The 17,333-nt window shown below is 30.1% G+C and overlaps 1 protein-coding gene across 1 annotated transcript in view; it reads right to left on the bottom strand.

The window, feature by feature from the left end:
* LOC142328577 (uncharacterized) overlaps positions 1-17,333 on the bottom strand; it is a 157,239-nt gene that overhangs the window by 13,632 nt on the left and 126,274 nt on the right. The window contains exons 8-12 of the mRNA XM_075372345.1: positions 14,686-14,870; positions 12,975-13,170; positions 6,686-6,828; positions 1,511-1,676; positions 659-852 (exon numbers count right to left, since the gene is read on the bottom strand). Coding sequence (XP_075228460.1) covers positions 659-852; positions 1,511-1,676; positions 6,686-6,828; positions 12,975-13,170; positions 14,686-14,870 — 884 coding nt within the window. The remainder of the gene's footprint in view (positions 1-658; positions 853-1,510; positions 1,677-6,685; positions 6,829-12,974; positions 13,171-14,685; positions 14,871-17,333) is intronic.

Raw genomic sequence — 17,333 nt, forward strand, 5'->3', positions numbered from 1 at the left:
TGGATTGTTCTTCAGGGTCAAATATGATTTTTGTGAAAGTTCATTAACATTCTCTATCATTTGAGCATACACTACCGCTTTCATATGTTCTCACAAAAAGAAGTTATGAGGACCCATATTTCAGATCAGGTGATCTGGAATGTGTGTGATCCACTTTGGCCAATCTGTAGGTTGGAAAATGTTCTTCTATTCAGATTATGAATAATGTGGTGATAAAAATGAACTGATGTTTCATAACTTTGATAATACTTAGTCATCATTAGTGGGGCTCTCCCAAAAGTTGTGATGGCTCAATTTGAAGAAATTACACTTTTTACTAAATTCTAAAATTTCTTCTACCTCTTTCTACTATACTTGATGAGATATTTTGTACTCAAATAAATAAAAACATTGTACTATAATGTAGTAAAACAGTAGAATGATCTTACTTTAATCATTAATATTGAATTAGAGAAGAAAAGTTACTTTTACATTCATTAGATACTGATGCTGAAATGGTGATCCTGAAAGTTCTTTCTTAAAATTAGAGTGAAATCACTCTTACCACTTTATTACAGGTCTATTGATTGATATTCTATTTATTTGAATATAAATACCAATGTTTCTAATTAATTTTATTGGTGGGTTATTCTAAAATATTAAATTTATAAAGACTTACAGCTTTTTCTTGAGGAGTTTTATGTTCATAACCTCCTACAGGATCATCAGTAATGTAGAAAGGATGAAATTTGGCTGGTGTTTCAGGATCAAGACCTCCTTCAACTACAAACGTGTATGTTTTTCCTCTTATAACATTAATCTCAGGAATTAATAGTCCATTTATGTAAAACGAAATACCCCATCCAACATGTCCTAAAACAAAGATTAGTTATAATGATTACACTGTCATCCTATTTAATAAAGCATTTCAGTTGAAGAAACAAAATTATAGTAAATTTTTTTCTCAAGAGTACTCACAAAGTAATTTACTGATCTCCATGATGAAGTGGTAACATCATCTCGGCTAGCATCTTGGCCTTTCATTCAGAGATCCCAGGTTTGAATCCTGTTCAGGCATGGCATTTTTTCATATGCTAAAAAATTCCATCTACACATCCCATGTACAAGCTTCAAGTGTATGTGGCAATATCATTAAGCAAAGAAAAAATCTCTCTACTAGTTGTTAAAAATGTATTAAACTGTTGGAATTTAACTTTTTGAAGTGTATTTAATAGTTACCATAACTAGCTAACTAGTTAGTAAAATCCCACTGTATTAGTAATTGCCATTTTAATAATTAGTAAAATATTACTGTTGTAATATAAAAAGGTGCTACTGCTCAACTCTGAAAGGTCCTTTGGAAGAAAAATTTCCTTTATTTTCAAAGTGAGTCATTTAATATGATTAATGTATTAAGTTTTGTCATGTTGTTTAATGAAATATATTACTGATCTAAAAAGTAGAACAATAAAAAGTACTGTTTCAAATATGAAGCTATTAAATATGAAGATATTTTTAGTTAAAAATGTACCTGTTATTGCTGAATAACCACGTTTTCCTCCAGTGGGACCCATCTGTGCATAAAAAACACCATCCTCTGGCTCATTGCATTGTATTGGAGGAATATCCCATACATCTTTCCTGGGAGGTACAGGTGCTGGAGGAGGTACACTCTTGTATGTTGTAACTTCATCTCTCTATAAAACAAAATTAAATTAAACTATTGAAGTAGGTCAAAATTATCAAATGTTACATTCATGAAGATATATTATATGCTACATTTTATTGCATATAAATATGATATTTAAATATCCATTTTCATTGGTTTTTAATTCACTAATACTTAATAAAAATGCCATGTATTTTAACTGTTAACAATCTGGTATCAGGATTTGTTGTGGTCTTAATTATGGTAATTAACTGTACATCAATTGTAACAATTATACACATCAATTTATAAACAGTATTTATAGAATATTTCATTAGTACAGTGCACGTATCCATAATTTTTGTAAGAGTGTTTTATCTAATTTGGCTTAATGCAGAATAAAACTGTATAATTAATTTAACTAATTATAATGTAAAATTAAGAGGAAGATAGGTGAAACAAATTAAATACGTATTAGAATATAAAAATAGGAAAAATATAGAATTAAATGATTAGTGAAAGTAAAATCAAGAACAAAGAGTACAATAAGAAAGGGAGAAAAATGAGACTAAAAAGAAGTGTGTGTGTTAATTTATGTCTTTATAAATGAGTATATGTATATATGTATGAGTGTGTATCTATATATAAAAATGTTAAGTTCGTTTGTGTACGCTTCAAAAACTCAAAATGTTCTGCACGGATTGAGCTCAAATTTTTGCACGATATATAACCCGCATCAAAGATTGTTTTCATCTATTTTTAATTTGTACATTTTTAATTTGGAAATGTAAACAAAGGAAAACCAATCAGATCAATGCAATATGGCCGCTGTCAAACACAACGACCAAATTTCTTTGAATTATATTTAACAGCTAAAACATCTGTATTTTATTTTTTTTAAAAACACGATAAATAAATTTTAGCACGATATATAACCCGCATCAAAGATTGTTTTCATCTATTTTTAATAAATCTATCTATCTATTTTTAATTTGTACAGTTTTTTAATAAATAAGAGGCTAATAAATCAGATGGAAATGTAAACAAAGGAAAACCAATCAGATCAATGCAAGATGGCCGCTGTCAAACACAACGACCCCTATGGCCGTTGCCAATGTAAACAAAATCACAACTGATTAAGTAACAAATTTCTTTGAATTATATTTAACAGCTAAAACATCTGTATTTTATAAAAAAAAAACCAAAAAAAAAACACCAAAACAAAAAGAAAAGCCACCAAGAAGGATGACTTACAGTAAATAAATTAAAACACCCAACTTTCTTATAGCCCAGATAGACTTAAGACTATGCAAACAAAAAAAGTCGAAATAACCAAATACACAGAAAATAATATCCCTACATAATGACCAAAAAATCCTTTGTTAGGTTAAATATTCACTTTTGTCTGAATTTACAGAAGGCATTTACAACGAAGCATTGATAAATATTGAAGACAAGTGCTTAGCTAATGCAAAAGTTCTTAGTCAATTGGGAATGCCAGCACCCATCCGAGCTGGGATTGCTTCATTTGATGTGGATTTACGCCGTGAACAGAGTTACAACATTGGTGATCTTCAGTCATATGTCCAATCAAACATTCCCAAACTAAGCGTGAACAGAAAGGCATTTATGATCGCATAATGCAAATGACAAATGACGGAGTTGGGAGGACCTTCTTCTTGGATGCGCCAGGAGGAACTGGGAAAACTGGGATTGATTCTAGCAACGGTTCGATCAAAAAATGACATAGCCTTAGCTCTTGCTTCGTCTGGAATAGCTGCGACATTGTTACCAGGTGGAAGGACTGCGCATTCATCTCTGAAGTTGCCATTAAACATGCAAATCATCGAGACTACCACGTGCAATATTTCCAAAGCATTCTGTATGGGAAAAGTATTACAAAAATGTAAACTCATTGTTTGGGATGAATGCACGATGCCACATAAAAAATCGCTTAAAGCTCTTGATCGATCGTTACGAAATTTGTGTGGAAACGTTTCAACCATTCGGGAATGCTTTGCTCGCAGGAGATTTTAGGCAAACATTGCCTGTAATTTCTCGATCGACACCAGCAGACGAAATAAATGCTTGCCTGAAATATTCAACACTGTGGCGACACGTACGTACATTGCAGTTGACTACGAATATGCGTGTCCAGTTGCAGAATGATCCATCAGCTGAGGTATTCTCACGACAGTTACTGGACATTGGAAACGGACAGCTGCCAGTCGATGAGACGGCTAGACGAATATAATTTCCTGATAATTTTTGTAATTTAGTAACATCGAAAGAAGAACTGATCGAAAAAGTATTTCCTGATATTCAAATTAATAATAGAAATCACGATTGGCTCAGTGAACGAGCTATCCTGGCCGCAAAGAATAAAGATGTCTATCAACTTAATAATGCTATTCAATCCAGCATTCAAAGTGAGGAAATTACATATAAGTCGATAGACACCGTTGTGGAAGCAGATGAAGTAGTTAATTATCCAACGGAATTTTTAAACTCACTTGATCTGCCAGGGATGCCACCACACATACTAAAATTGAAAATAGGTGTGCCAATTATCCTGTTCCGGAATATTAATCAGCCAAAACTGCAACGGCACGCGACTTGCAGTTAAGAAATTGATGAATAACGTAGTGGAAGCAACGATTTTAACGGGGCCTTTCAAAGGTGAAGATGTCCTCATTCCTCGAATACCCATGATCCCGACCGATACACCATTTCAATTTAAAAGACTGCAATTCCCAATTCGATTGGCATTTGCAATCACAATCAATAAAGCTCAAGGTCAATCTTTAAAATTGTGTGGTTTAGATTTAGATGCGGATTGCTTCTCACATGGACAACTGTATGTGCGTGTTCCCGAGTCGACAAACCAGATAGCCTTTATATCTATGCAGACAGTGGAAAAACAAAAAATATTGTATCCACAAGTATTGCAAAATTAAACTTCTATGAAACGTATGCTTTGTTTTGTTTCTCATTTCTCATCCATGCAACCACAATGTGCCACAGCGAAGCATGGCGGGTACAGCTAGTATATATACATAGTGTGTGTGTGTGTTTATTTATGAATAAAAAATAAATTTGTGATAGAATAAAATTCAGAAGTGAATTGTGTTATTAAAAATTTGTACCTATGCATGAAAGTTCAAACATTAAGTAATATATATAAATGATTCTAAGTACTGCAGTATTTGAGAAAATATGTAACAATACATCAACCTATTTACTGACTAGTAATCTAAATTAACATATATTATAAAAAATATACATTTATTATAAAGCAACTTGGTATATACATAGTTTAAGATTTTAAGATTAAAAACAGTTATTAAATTAAATAAATAGCAAAAGGAAATAATAAAAGTTAAAGGTATTTACACTTTTAGTCTGAAAGGTTTACTTTTTAATTTAGATTTATAATTAATTTTTTCAGCAATGTTATGCATGTGAATCAGCCAAAAACAAATTTCATAAAAGTCTAAATCTCAATTTTCCAGTTAACAATGTAATCCATAGCAACTACATTCCAAGATATGTCCCCATTGGGAACTACATTGATCGTGGAACACCTCTGAGGAAGGAACTGAATCATGATCTTAAAAAAATATTTTGATTCTTATTTTTGCATGTATTTACTGATAAGTTTTTTAAATTACTTAAAAGTTTAATTACGCTTAAGGTTTAATTTGTTATGCTTATCTGTAGTATTACACCTATATTGCATACTATAATGTCTGATTTGTGAATGTAACAATTGAACTTTTAAAAAAAGTAAAGCCAACAATATAAAGTACTATTCAATTTTTGAAATTTTAATTTTTAAGACACTAATTAGTTCTCAATTATTTAAATCAAGAATTAGTAACTTGTTGGTAGTCTTGTTGGACTTTTTGTCTTAGTCTTACTTAAATTTTAGCTTTTTGAATCTAGCACCAAATTAAAGGTAGTGAATACTTGTTATTTCAATTTTTGAAATCATTTCATTTTCTTGTTCTTTCCTTGCGTTCCACAGAACAGCATCAATGCTTGATCTGAACTTCAGCAATGTATCTTCCAGGAAGTTCCAGGTCCTGTCAAGTATGACACACAAATGTCATACTTCTGGTGCCCTGATTTGTGATCAGTATTTTTGTACAGTACCACTTCTTTCTATTCTAAAAATCTTTTTTCTTGGATTGCAAAGTTTCCTATTTTCCTTGGATGTTAAATTTTTTTTATACTATTGTATCTTCTGTTCATGTAAGAATTTCAGTTCAATAATTTAATTTGTGCTGCGTCACTTGTATGTTACTATAATCTGTTCTAAATATGTCCTGTGTCTCTTTACTATAACGAGAATTGGTATTGCCATTTTTTATAGAAATGACTTTCATTTTTAGACTTTTTTTAGTTGGAAAAATCGTTTTGTAATGGCTGGCAGTAGTTTAAAGCTTACAAATAGCTTATAACAAGTTGTTTCCATTTTTTAAGCAGTTACTAATAAAAACACAATCCGAAAGATCCAGGTAAGCCGAAAAACATAAGCTGAAAGATCTAGAGAACACATCAACGTGCTGGTAAGGTGGATTATATTAATTGTTAATTTATTTATTTAACATATCAGTGGTCCATTTTTAAGAAATTAATTTTTTAATATGAATAGATATAAAAAATTTCTGAATGAAACAGGGCATTTTGTAAGAAAATCTAAAGCTGAGAAAGTTACATTTTAATAAAATAAAAAAATAACTACCATTGAACATGGGTTAAGCTATGAAGAATGTGGGAGTATGTACTATTTTTTTATTTAAATCTAGACTGTAAATTATTACTATACATCAACTGAACAAAAAAAAAAAAAAAATTACTGTCTCTACTGGATTCTTTTGATGTACATAAGAATATTAGTATTGTTAATAGAATTTTAGTTTTTTAAAGTTTCCTTCGTACAGTATTGAAACTACTTTTAGTATGTAAAGTATTTATGTTGTAGCATGAGGTAGAACAAGAAAAATCTTTTCTTTCATATTTAAAATAAAGATTATGAATATAAGAAATACTTACACTTTTTGTGTTATGTTTAGCATTGCTGATTCCATGAACATTCACTTCTTCTTCTTCATTTCCAGACATTGCTGCAGTTGCATCTTGCTCAGGAATTGGACAGTTCCATGCTGGTTGTCGACCAAAATCAAGTAGGATAAGGTCTGTAAAAAGGGATTAAATTTAAAAACTGTCATAATTACTTTATAAAATTTCCTACTGATTTTGTTTTTTAAGTCTTTATAAAATTTATTTTATTTTGTGTGGATTTGTTAAAAGGTTGGGATTGCTGACTATGGCATTTTCCTAATTCAGTGTTTGCTGGTTAAAATTAGATGCAGATTGTCAAAGTTTGTAGTAAGATGGGTCACTCCATGACCACCTTACTGCAAACAACACAATTGTTTACTGATGAGTGAGGTAATTATATTCAGTTGTGGTGCTCTCTGAATTGTCATTTTGTATACTATCAGCATTGAAATGAGTTGTCTCCTCTTGCCTCTCTTTAGAAGAAAAATAATAATTTAATTTAGAACAATAATAATATAGAATCCTCTGAATTGAAACATTTTCTGAAATTATACTTACTCAAAATCTGCATTTTAATAGAGGCATTTTTTTTTTGCTCGTGGACATCTGTGAAAGATTACATTTATCACCATTTTTGTTCAGTTTCTCAAAAACAATAAAAACTGGAGACTTAGAATTTTCACTAGTGTTTTATATCCCATTATCTGCTAATAAAAGTAGAAAATGATATAAGTGTAAAAGTATCACTTAAAAAAGAGATTAAATCCACAAATTTTATAGATTTTTTCAAAGTATAATTGAGGTATTTGAATTTAATGAATATATTCAGTTCTGCTTAAGTTTGTAGAAAAAGGTCTGAATAATAAAGCAAATCCATGAGTCTGTCAGTTACAGATGAAAAGGCAGAAAATTGTGCATATATAAAAAATTAAATTAATTGGATTGTATCTTCTTTTTTTCTGTTTAGCCTAAGGAACCACCTTCAGGATTACTTCAGAGGATGAATGAGGATGATATGTGTGAGTGTAAATGAAGTGTATTCTTGTACAGTCTCAGGTTGACCATTTCTGAGGTGTGGTTAATTGAAACCCAACCACCAAAGAACACTAGTATCTATGATGTAGTATTCAAATCGGTATAAAAGTAACTGCCTTTACTTCAATTGGATTATACCTGGGGCTTTTTTTATAGATTTAAAACTGAATCTCAGGGTGGAGATAGTGCGTAGAGTAGGAACTGGCAATTGTGTCCTACTACTGATAGGTGGCAACTCATTTCATGTGCTAGTCTAGAGACTCTTATTCAAGATGGTGGACAAGTGTGGATGTGTATACGGAACAGCATGTGGTGATGAAATTTTTAGTGAAGAAGGGTGTAAAATCAGCTGAAATTTACAGAAGACTTCAGTCACAACAGTGATGAGACACTGAGATGAATGATGAGACACTCAGCTGCAAGACATTTGAATGGTGCAAGTGTTTCAAAGATACGTCTGTCACTGTTATGATACTGAGTATCCCTGTTATGGTCGATCCCAGCTAATGGCAGTTTTTCCTGGGAACATTCAACGTGTTGAACAGCTTATCATTGACAATCATCACATAATCTGTCAGGAAATTGAAAGGTGTGTAATCTTTTGTTAGGAACAGTAAACGCAATAATTGATGACCATTTGCTGTTCCAAAAAGTGAGTGCGTGCTGGGTTCCAAACAGCTTTCTGCTTTTGGCCGGCACAGAAGAATTGAGGTCTGTACTAATTTGAAGGACAGCTATGACAAGGAAGGCCAGTATTGCCTACATCGCATCAACACATGTTGTGAGATGCGTTATGTGATGTTATGAAACATGGGTTTACCATTTCAAACCAAAATTGAAGTGAGCAGAGCAACAAAGCAGTGGAAACATGTGGACTCATCACTGTCAAAGAAATTTTGTACAATTTCATCAGCAAGTAAAGTTATGGAAAATATCTTCTGGCACAAACATGGGATTATTCACATGGAGTTTTTGCCTCATGGTGTCACTCTCAAGAATGAATATTACTATCGTGTTCTACATGATGTGCATAAGAATCTATGGAAGAGAATCTACATTACAAGAGATCAGCTGGGAATTATTACCACATCCCCCTTATAGTCCAGACTTAGTGCCAAGTGATTTCCACCTGTTTGGATCTCTATAGAATTCCTGGGAGGTCAACATTTCCACAGTGATGATAAAGTGAAGTAGGCTGTCCTAGAATGGTTCAGAAATACTGACAAATCTTTCTATGCCAAAGTCTTCCAGGCATTAATTAAATGCTGGGATAAATGTATAACTGCAGCAGAAGGTTATATGGAAAAATAAATTCATTTCCACTCCTTGAAATTTGTTCGTCTATTTTTTTTTCATAAAGTCCCATATTGACTTGTAATGCCCCTTGAATAATAGCAAAGGAATACTGGTTAAAGGAGAGATGTAACAAGAAAGAGAAAATATGATTACTGGAAAGACAGATGTAACATTGAAAATGTCTGAAAATAACCCAAAATATACTAATATCAGATTGTAAATGGAACACCTTTGTTGCAGAAAAAAAATTAACAGTTAAAAAATCTAACAAGTAGAAATACATAAAAGGATTCTGCAGAGGAGAAGGAAACTGATAATGATTTCAATGAAGATTGTACACCTTGATCTGAATCTGATAGGTGTCCCTAAGATTTAAACAAGAATAAAGTAGAAGATTAATGATAAGTATATCCAAAGATGTTTTCCCAGTTTCATAACTTTTGCATACTAATTACCATAACCTACTTGTGCAATAAAGGAGATTACTATCTGAAGCACTATGCTTTGACAGAAGTAGAGAAAGAATAACAGAAGTAGGTATGAATAAGCTTTATGTATTAATATGAAAAATGTATGAGATTTGTTTACAAAACCAAAGAAAGAAGAAGCAAATACATTTCAAACAACAATATTATCCCCTTCAAAATAGTTACCTTGGGCAGCTATACACCGGCAGAGTCATTGTTCCCACTCCTGGTAGCAGTGCTGGAAGGCTTCAACTGGTAGGGCTTTCAACTGGTCGGTCACAGTCTTTTGAATGTTCTCCAGAGTTTCAAAATGACATCCTTTTAAGACATGTATCAATTTCGGGAAAAGGAAAAAGTCACAAGGACTCAAATCAGATGAATATGGGGGTTGAGGAACTGTTTTGAGGTCAAAAATTCCCTGATGGAAATGGCCATGTGACACAGGGCAATATTTAACGAAAATAAATATTAACCATCCTACCCATAATTAATCAATAAACCCATTACAATAATACAACAATCACAAACTGATAATAATCATACTAATAGTCATATTAATGAAATTTCGTCCACATTCCTGCTAATTTTAACTTAAATAAGTTACTTATATTTATGTGTTGTTCATTTATTACAGAACAATGCCACATCAGGACAACGACTGTCGGATCCGCTAGTATATATATATATATATATATATATATATATATATATAAAACAACTATGGCATCAGTTTATATGATATTAATTTTGGAGGCAGGATTAAAAAAATAAAGCTACCTACCTGATATCTGTATACATGAAGAAAGCATTTCATAATGTAGAATGGAATAAAATATTTAAAATCTTAAGAAAATCAGTATTTAAATAAAGGGAGAGAAGAGTTGTTTATAATCTATATAAAAATCAGGTTGATATCTTAAAGTAAAATAAGGAAGGCAAGTTTTAATTCAGAAAGGAATGAAGCAAGGATGTAGTTTTTTCCTGTTTCTTTTCAACTTGTAGAAGCATTACATTAATTGTAGGAAATATTTGAGTGGAGTAACTATTTAAGGAAAAAATATAATTCTTCATATTTGATAGCAAAATTGTTATTTTTGTGAAAACTAAAGATGAGTTAGAAGAAATACTGAATGGCATGAATTTATTTCAAGAAGAGAACTTCAATTTGAAAATAAAAAAGAGGAATACAAAGCAGTCTGATGGAAGGAGGATAATGAGGAATGGCACATTAAGGAAAGGGAAGACACCATACCAATCCAGCAATACTTTGTAAAATATCGCAATAACTTGCAAGTTATGGATAAAGTAATTCAGGCTCAAAAGGAGACTGAATAAGAAAGGACAATTTTCATGCAGAAAAGAAATCTGGTAATATCAAATAAAGATTTAAAAATCAGAAAGAAACTTTCAAAAATATTTTTGTGGAGTGTAGAGCTTTTTGGCAGTGAAACATCGACAAAAGAAAAATAATAGATGCCTTTTAGATAAGGAGTTACTAGAGGATGTTGAGAATTATTTATGTTGATAAAATTTTAACTGAAGGAGGTCTTAGAATTAATTAGAAAAGAGAAAAAGTTACGGCAGACCTTCTAAAGAGATGAACTAGGTTGATGGGGCATGTGTTAAGAGATCCAGGTTTTGTTAATTTTTTTCTTAAGCAAGTAGAATATAAAAACTGGAGACAAAAACTGGAATATGTAACACACATAACTGGGGATAAGAGTGTAGTATGTTGAAGTTAAAAGATTACCACAGAACAAAAAGGAATGGCAAGCAGTATCAAACCGATTCATGATTGCTTATAATCAAATTGATTCATGACTCCAAAAAAAAATTTCTGTTTGTAACTGTCTCAATTATAAATAAACTAATTATATATTGGTAACTTGTTTATATGTGTCAAAACAAATATTATCATATATTAAATTAAACAGAGTTTTTTGAAATTAGCTTTTTTCTAATTTTGTTTTTCATATGCAAATTCTTAAATTTGTGCATCATATACACTTAGATTGTTTATAAAATTAATTAATGTTTGAAGGAGAAAAATAAAGATCAGAATAGAAAAGAGTGCACTGGGCTGCAAAATTATTAATGCTGGCTCTATATGAGACAATAATTTTTTTTTGATATTACAATCTTAATACCTTTTTTGATATTACCTTCAGAATTCTTCTGTAAAACCATGTATCAACCATAATCTTTGCAATTATGGTTTTCTGTTGACAACTTGCAACCATAAATTGCTCCACACTAACAGACATTTTTAAATATTCATAATATCTTTATAATAGATATCTTTAGATATAATACATATCTTACCTTACCTTATATAGATATCTTACCTTATAATAGATCTACTATAAATATATTACTTATAATTCATGTATTATATTACATGTGTATGTGTCTCCTCTTTCCAATGTATTTTTAGAAACCTATTTACATTAACTAAAATGAAATACATTAATATTAATTATATGAAATACAGAACATAATTAAAAATACACCTAGTGACAGAAAGTAAATCAACACAAATTCATTAATTAATAATCATACAAAACTAGTAACATTTTTAGGAAAGAGGTTGCTGTGTAATTTTCTAAAGTACTACGTATACAAGATTGTACATGAAACAAACAAATCACTTTAAAACACATAGTAACCCAGAAATATACAAATTAAATGGTTAAATTTAACGGTTGCTCTGAATACTTGAATGTATTTACCCACTGTTGAAGAACATACATTTGTACTACATAAAATAATGGAATCAATCTTTGTGCATTACTTCATTGAAACAGGAAACACATGTTTTCTGTTACTTCATGAAAATTTTATGTGTAGCACATGAGGACCAAGATTTCAACATTTTTAGGTAATTCAACATTGTAAAATTTAGAAAAATGCTAAATTTGACAAAAATAACATAATCAAATGTATTATTCAATCAGAAATTAAAAGTTTCCTAAACACACTAAGGTAGGGATAACAATAATGACACCAGTAATTCTGTACAGAAAGTGCTTTTTAGTAGTATTTCAAGCATATTATATATTCAGTATTATACTTATTAAACTGAATTACTTATTTAGTTATGTAAGTGTAAAAGATGAGAAAGAAAAAAATTGCATGTAATTTGATAATTTGATAATTCATAGTTATACTCTTTAATATGTATTTTAAAAAAGTTATCATGTTTTTCATGTTGATATATTAATTAAATATTGATATTCTAAAAATATGATTACTACAGAAAGAAAATAAAAGTAAAACTGATTTGAGGTTAAGTAATATCGAATAGGTATGCATGTTGGTGTATGTGCTATTAGGATTACAAGTATATTTCTGGAGAGGGAAAAAGAACTAAAAAAAAATCTTTGTAGTAGTAGCTGGTAAAAAATATTTACAGAATGTACCAAGTCAAACAACATTATGGAAGTATGTATGTAATACAGTATAAAATATGAACATGATCTTACCTTTTGAAGTGATACTATGGTAAGACGTTTGTTGTTCTGAGTTGAGAGGTCCGACAGCCCAAATTACTGCTTGACTGCCATTGGTGAAGATAGGTTTATCCAACACATCATGTGCTCTTAAAGGTCTTTGGTATGTCACGATTGAATAACCATTAACAAGTGCTGCATTTAATAGACGAATACTATCTGTGTTTTCCTGTTAAAAATGAATTACCTCTTAATATTCTATTCACAACTGAAAAATTTTTTTTTAGTTAGTAGGAAAAATAATTCATATAATGTATAAAATTTTATACATCAAAATATTTATGGGATTTTGAAAACAGGAAATATTAATAAAAATTTATAAAAATGAGTAAATTATTGTCTATTTGCTTTATTTGATTCACTTTAATTTATGAACTTAAAAATAATGTTACTGAAATATTTATAATAAAATAGCTTGTTGAAAATGTTTTTATCTTTTCATGTACAGAAATTACTTTTTTAAGGATATTATAACTTGTTTTGTCAACAACTGTGTTTTTAATTTAATTATTTTTATTTTTTAATTCTTTCAATTGAGGAATCTGGACTGATGTTGATCTAAGGCTGAAAGATGCCTCTCAATTGATAAATTGAATTTTATTATTCTATAAAGAAGACAGTTCATTTATTATTACTGATATTGATATATTGCATTATAATACTCAAACTAACCTTGTGTTTGTTGCCTTTTTAACAATAATTGATTGAAATCAGTATCAAGTAAAAAAATCTAATGTGGACACCACATTACTTCCTTGTATGCCTATTAAATTACATATACACCATTATGGTTTTAAAATAGATTATTTTTTATACCATTATTATTTAAAATACCATTATTTTTAAAAATAGAAGTACATAAAATGTTATTTCATTAATAACTTCTGATATTTTTTCATATCTTTTTTTTTATTGTTAATATTGAAATATTATTTATTGTAAATTTTTTTTTTTACAATCAGAGGTTAATTAATAAATCAATATATTTAAATTTAAAAAAAAATTAAAAAAAAGAAAATGAATTCGGATTCGAATAGATGTGCTTTTCCCTTGTAAGATCTAAATATTTCATTAATTAAAATTTTATTTGGCTATAACTTTGGAACCAATGAAAATAAGTACCGCTTGATATATCATTGAAACGCTCTCAGTGGCTTATTAGTGCATTTAAGAAAAAGTCCAAAATCCAAAAAATTGAACAATCCATGATTGCAATCATAAGAGGAGGTGCACAGCTAGATGTCCTAAATCCAAAATTTCTACATCCTACAGCTAATCGTTTCTGAGTTATGCAATATACGTACGTACGTATGTACAGACATCAGGCCAAAACTAGTCAAAATGAATTCAGGGGTAGTAAAAATGTTTATTTCCTCTGAAATCTCAAAATTGAAATTTTTTGTGATTACAATACTCCCTTCATTTTTTTTATTTCAGCATTTAATACCAATAATTAATAGTACTATGCTTGTAAATCTTGTTTCACTTCCATTTTAAGATTCATTTTCAGAAAATATAAAAAAGTCAAAAGAAACAATTTGAGATGCAAAGAAAACTAATAATTAAAAAAATTGTTCCATCTTTTAAGTTTTTTCACCATCAATTAAAAAATAGTATTTTCTGAGATTTTTGTATTTAAAACTTCAGTCATTTCTAAATCTATAAGTACACATGAAAACCATACCAGAATTTCATGATCAGGGCAGCTTCCTCTACCACCAGCACACTGAGATTTAGACTCAAGATAACAATCAACTGCATTGCCATTAAGTGTGATGTGATCAACCCAAGCTACTGCCACGTCACCACCCACCATCTCATTACGACCTTCTTGTCCTGACAAGCCGAAGGACATGTACTCACCATCCTCTGTAATAAAGAAAACAATTAAAAACATCATGTATTTATCACAAAAAGTACAGATGTGAAATACATCAAAAGTGTTGTAAAAAATAATTTATGCAAAAAAATTATAATTGTCTCTACTTAAAGATAATTCTTGCTTTTATATTTTCTTATTCAGTCTGTTATAAATAAAAAAAAACTAAATTGATTCTTGATATCAGTTTTTTATCAATTTTTAAAAAATCTATATTTTAATAGTTTACATACTTGAAAAATCATTTATCTCCTATCTGCTCATATATGTGCTTGTTTTTTATCTGTTGTATATATATCTTTTGTTTATTTTTTCATAATTCAGCATTCTAATAGCTGCTCCTGCACAATAAGCTTAACTCAGTTATCCTGTATCAACTTATTCAGAGAACAAGAAAGTCATGATTTGGCGAATTAAAACTATTGTATAATAAAAATTGTGTATATCTCTTCTTGGACATTTTCTCTTTCATTCAGAGTAATTTTGTTGAAAGATTTGACTATTATTAATAAAGATACTATTTACGAATTAGCTTGGATTTATTAGAATATTACAGATAATACACATATTGCATGTAAACTTGTAATAAATTATGAGATTTTGATACTTATAAAAATGAAAAAATTGTTATATTTTCCATCGAAAATGAAAATTTATACTACGTTGAAAAAATGTGGCACAAAATTTTAACATTATGTCTTTATCTATTTATTCACAATAAATCTGTTGAAATAAGAAACTGTTTTTGTCTAAAAGTTAGGCATGTCTTTTATTAGGTAAAATATCGAATATAATGCATCGTTTCATAAATGAAGGAGATATAATCTGCTGCTTTACACTATCTGTCCAGGCTTTGTTATGGCCATGAGCCATGACAATCGCCCGATGTTCAAAAGGTTCTAGCCAGAAATGCTATCTCTGTCAGTAATAATGGTCATGAGCACAGCTAATCCCAGCGGTAAGCTGAATCCCAGTGGAGGTTTGTTCACTTATACTTAAGCGGGTTTGGTGTACAGCATTTTCAGCTTAATGAATCAGTCTACAGGAAACCACTTTACTCCAAACTATTCCCAAAAGTCCGCCATTGATTCTTTTTTTCTTGAGAAAGGTTATGTAATTTTAGGGAGTGAATTATGACTTGCATCTGGGTGCCTACAATCGTTAAAGTTGTGGCACTTAACATAGCAACAGTGAATTGTGAGACGTATCTGTACTCCACAAAAAAAAAGTATAATATTAGTAAGTAACTATAGCGTAATATACGTATGTTGGTATGTACTTATACTAATTGCATAAAAATGTATATAACTGCAAGTAATGTACTAGCTTAAATGTATTAATTATCTTTAACGAAGTTTCTTTGTTGCAAAATATTTCCTAAATCATGCTTTGTATGACTAGAATACTTAGCAATTTTGAAGTCAGTCTACTTCAATTTTTCAATGCACTTAAATTTTTATAAAATTACATTCATTTTAAAATGAACAAGAAAGACGATAATAGTGAAAAAAATAAAGTCGATAAAGGAATTTTATGCAATTTTACAACGCAGTAGCTCAAACATTTGGGAAATTTTCTTGTCATTTTAAGTTAGCCTAACATTCAATCAATAACTTTACAAATTTTATTGAAATCTGGGATTTGAAGGTTACTTTTAGAAAAAAGAATATTAAACAAAACAGTCGAAAGTGAAGTGATGGAATTCGTCAAGTTGTTACAGATGATTCCTTACGGTCGGTCGATAAGATCAGTAACTGGATTTTCTAAATTATGTTAATATTCCGATGTCAGGGATCATTTATGTCGCGATCTGCGTTGTAATTAAGTTCTGAATCCGATCGTGGATTTTATATGATCAAATACAAGCATCTGATTACCTCATAATCCTTAATTTAGAATTACTGGTAGCAAGAAAATAGGGCGTAAACTAGGAGAGACATCTTATCGAGCACACGTGTTACTTAGAGATTCGTCATAGACATCAATAACAATCTGAATGACATCAGAATCAGATCGATTAGTTTATGTTCGTTTATTTGGATGAATCTCAAAATATTTCGTGACGAAGCAGATGAATAAAACAAAATAATTTGTTTTTTTAACTATTTTTACTTCTTTTACTTACGTAAACAATTACGATCTGAGATTGCCTCAACCGATTGAATAGTAACTTTTTTTACGCGATTAAAGTGCAAAAGTGAAAGAATTCATACGTATTCAAACTGGAAAGAAATAAAGAAAATAATAGACAATTATACGTAATAAACACTTTTATAATAAATTATTACGTAAAAGGTAATAATTTTTTCGAAATAAAACGTTTCATTACTTAGTTTTTTTTTTCAGTAAAAGCTGAAGTCGTTGGAAGGCCGGTCGCAGTTGCCTCATCTCTTGTGGGAAAGTGAAGAGTAGATAGTATACCCCACGCTCTACAGCAAAAGCATCCCGTCTAG

This window comes from Lycorma delicatula, chromosome 1 (assembly GCF_047948215.1).
Source record: "Lycorma delicatula isolate Av1 chromosome 1, ASM4794821v1, whole genome shotgun sequence".
NCBI lineage: Eukaryota > Metazoa > Arthropoda > Insecta > Hemiptera > Fulgoridae > Lycorma > Lycorma delicatula.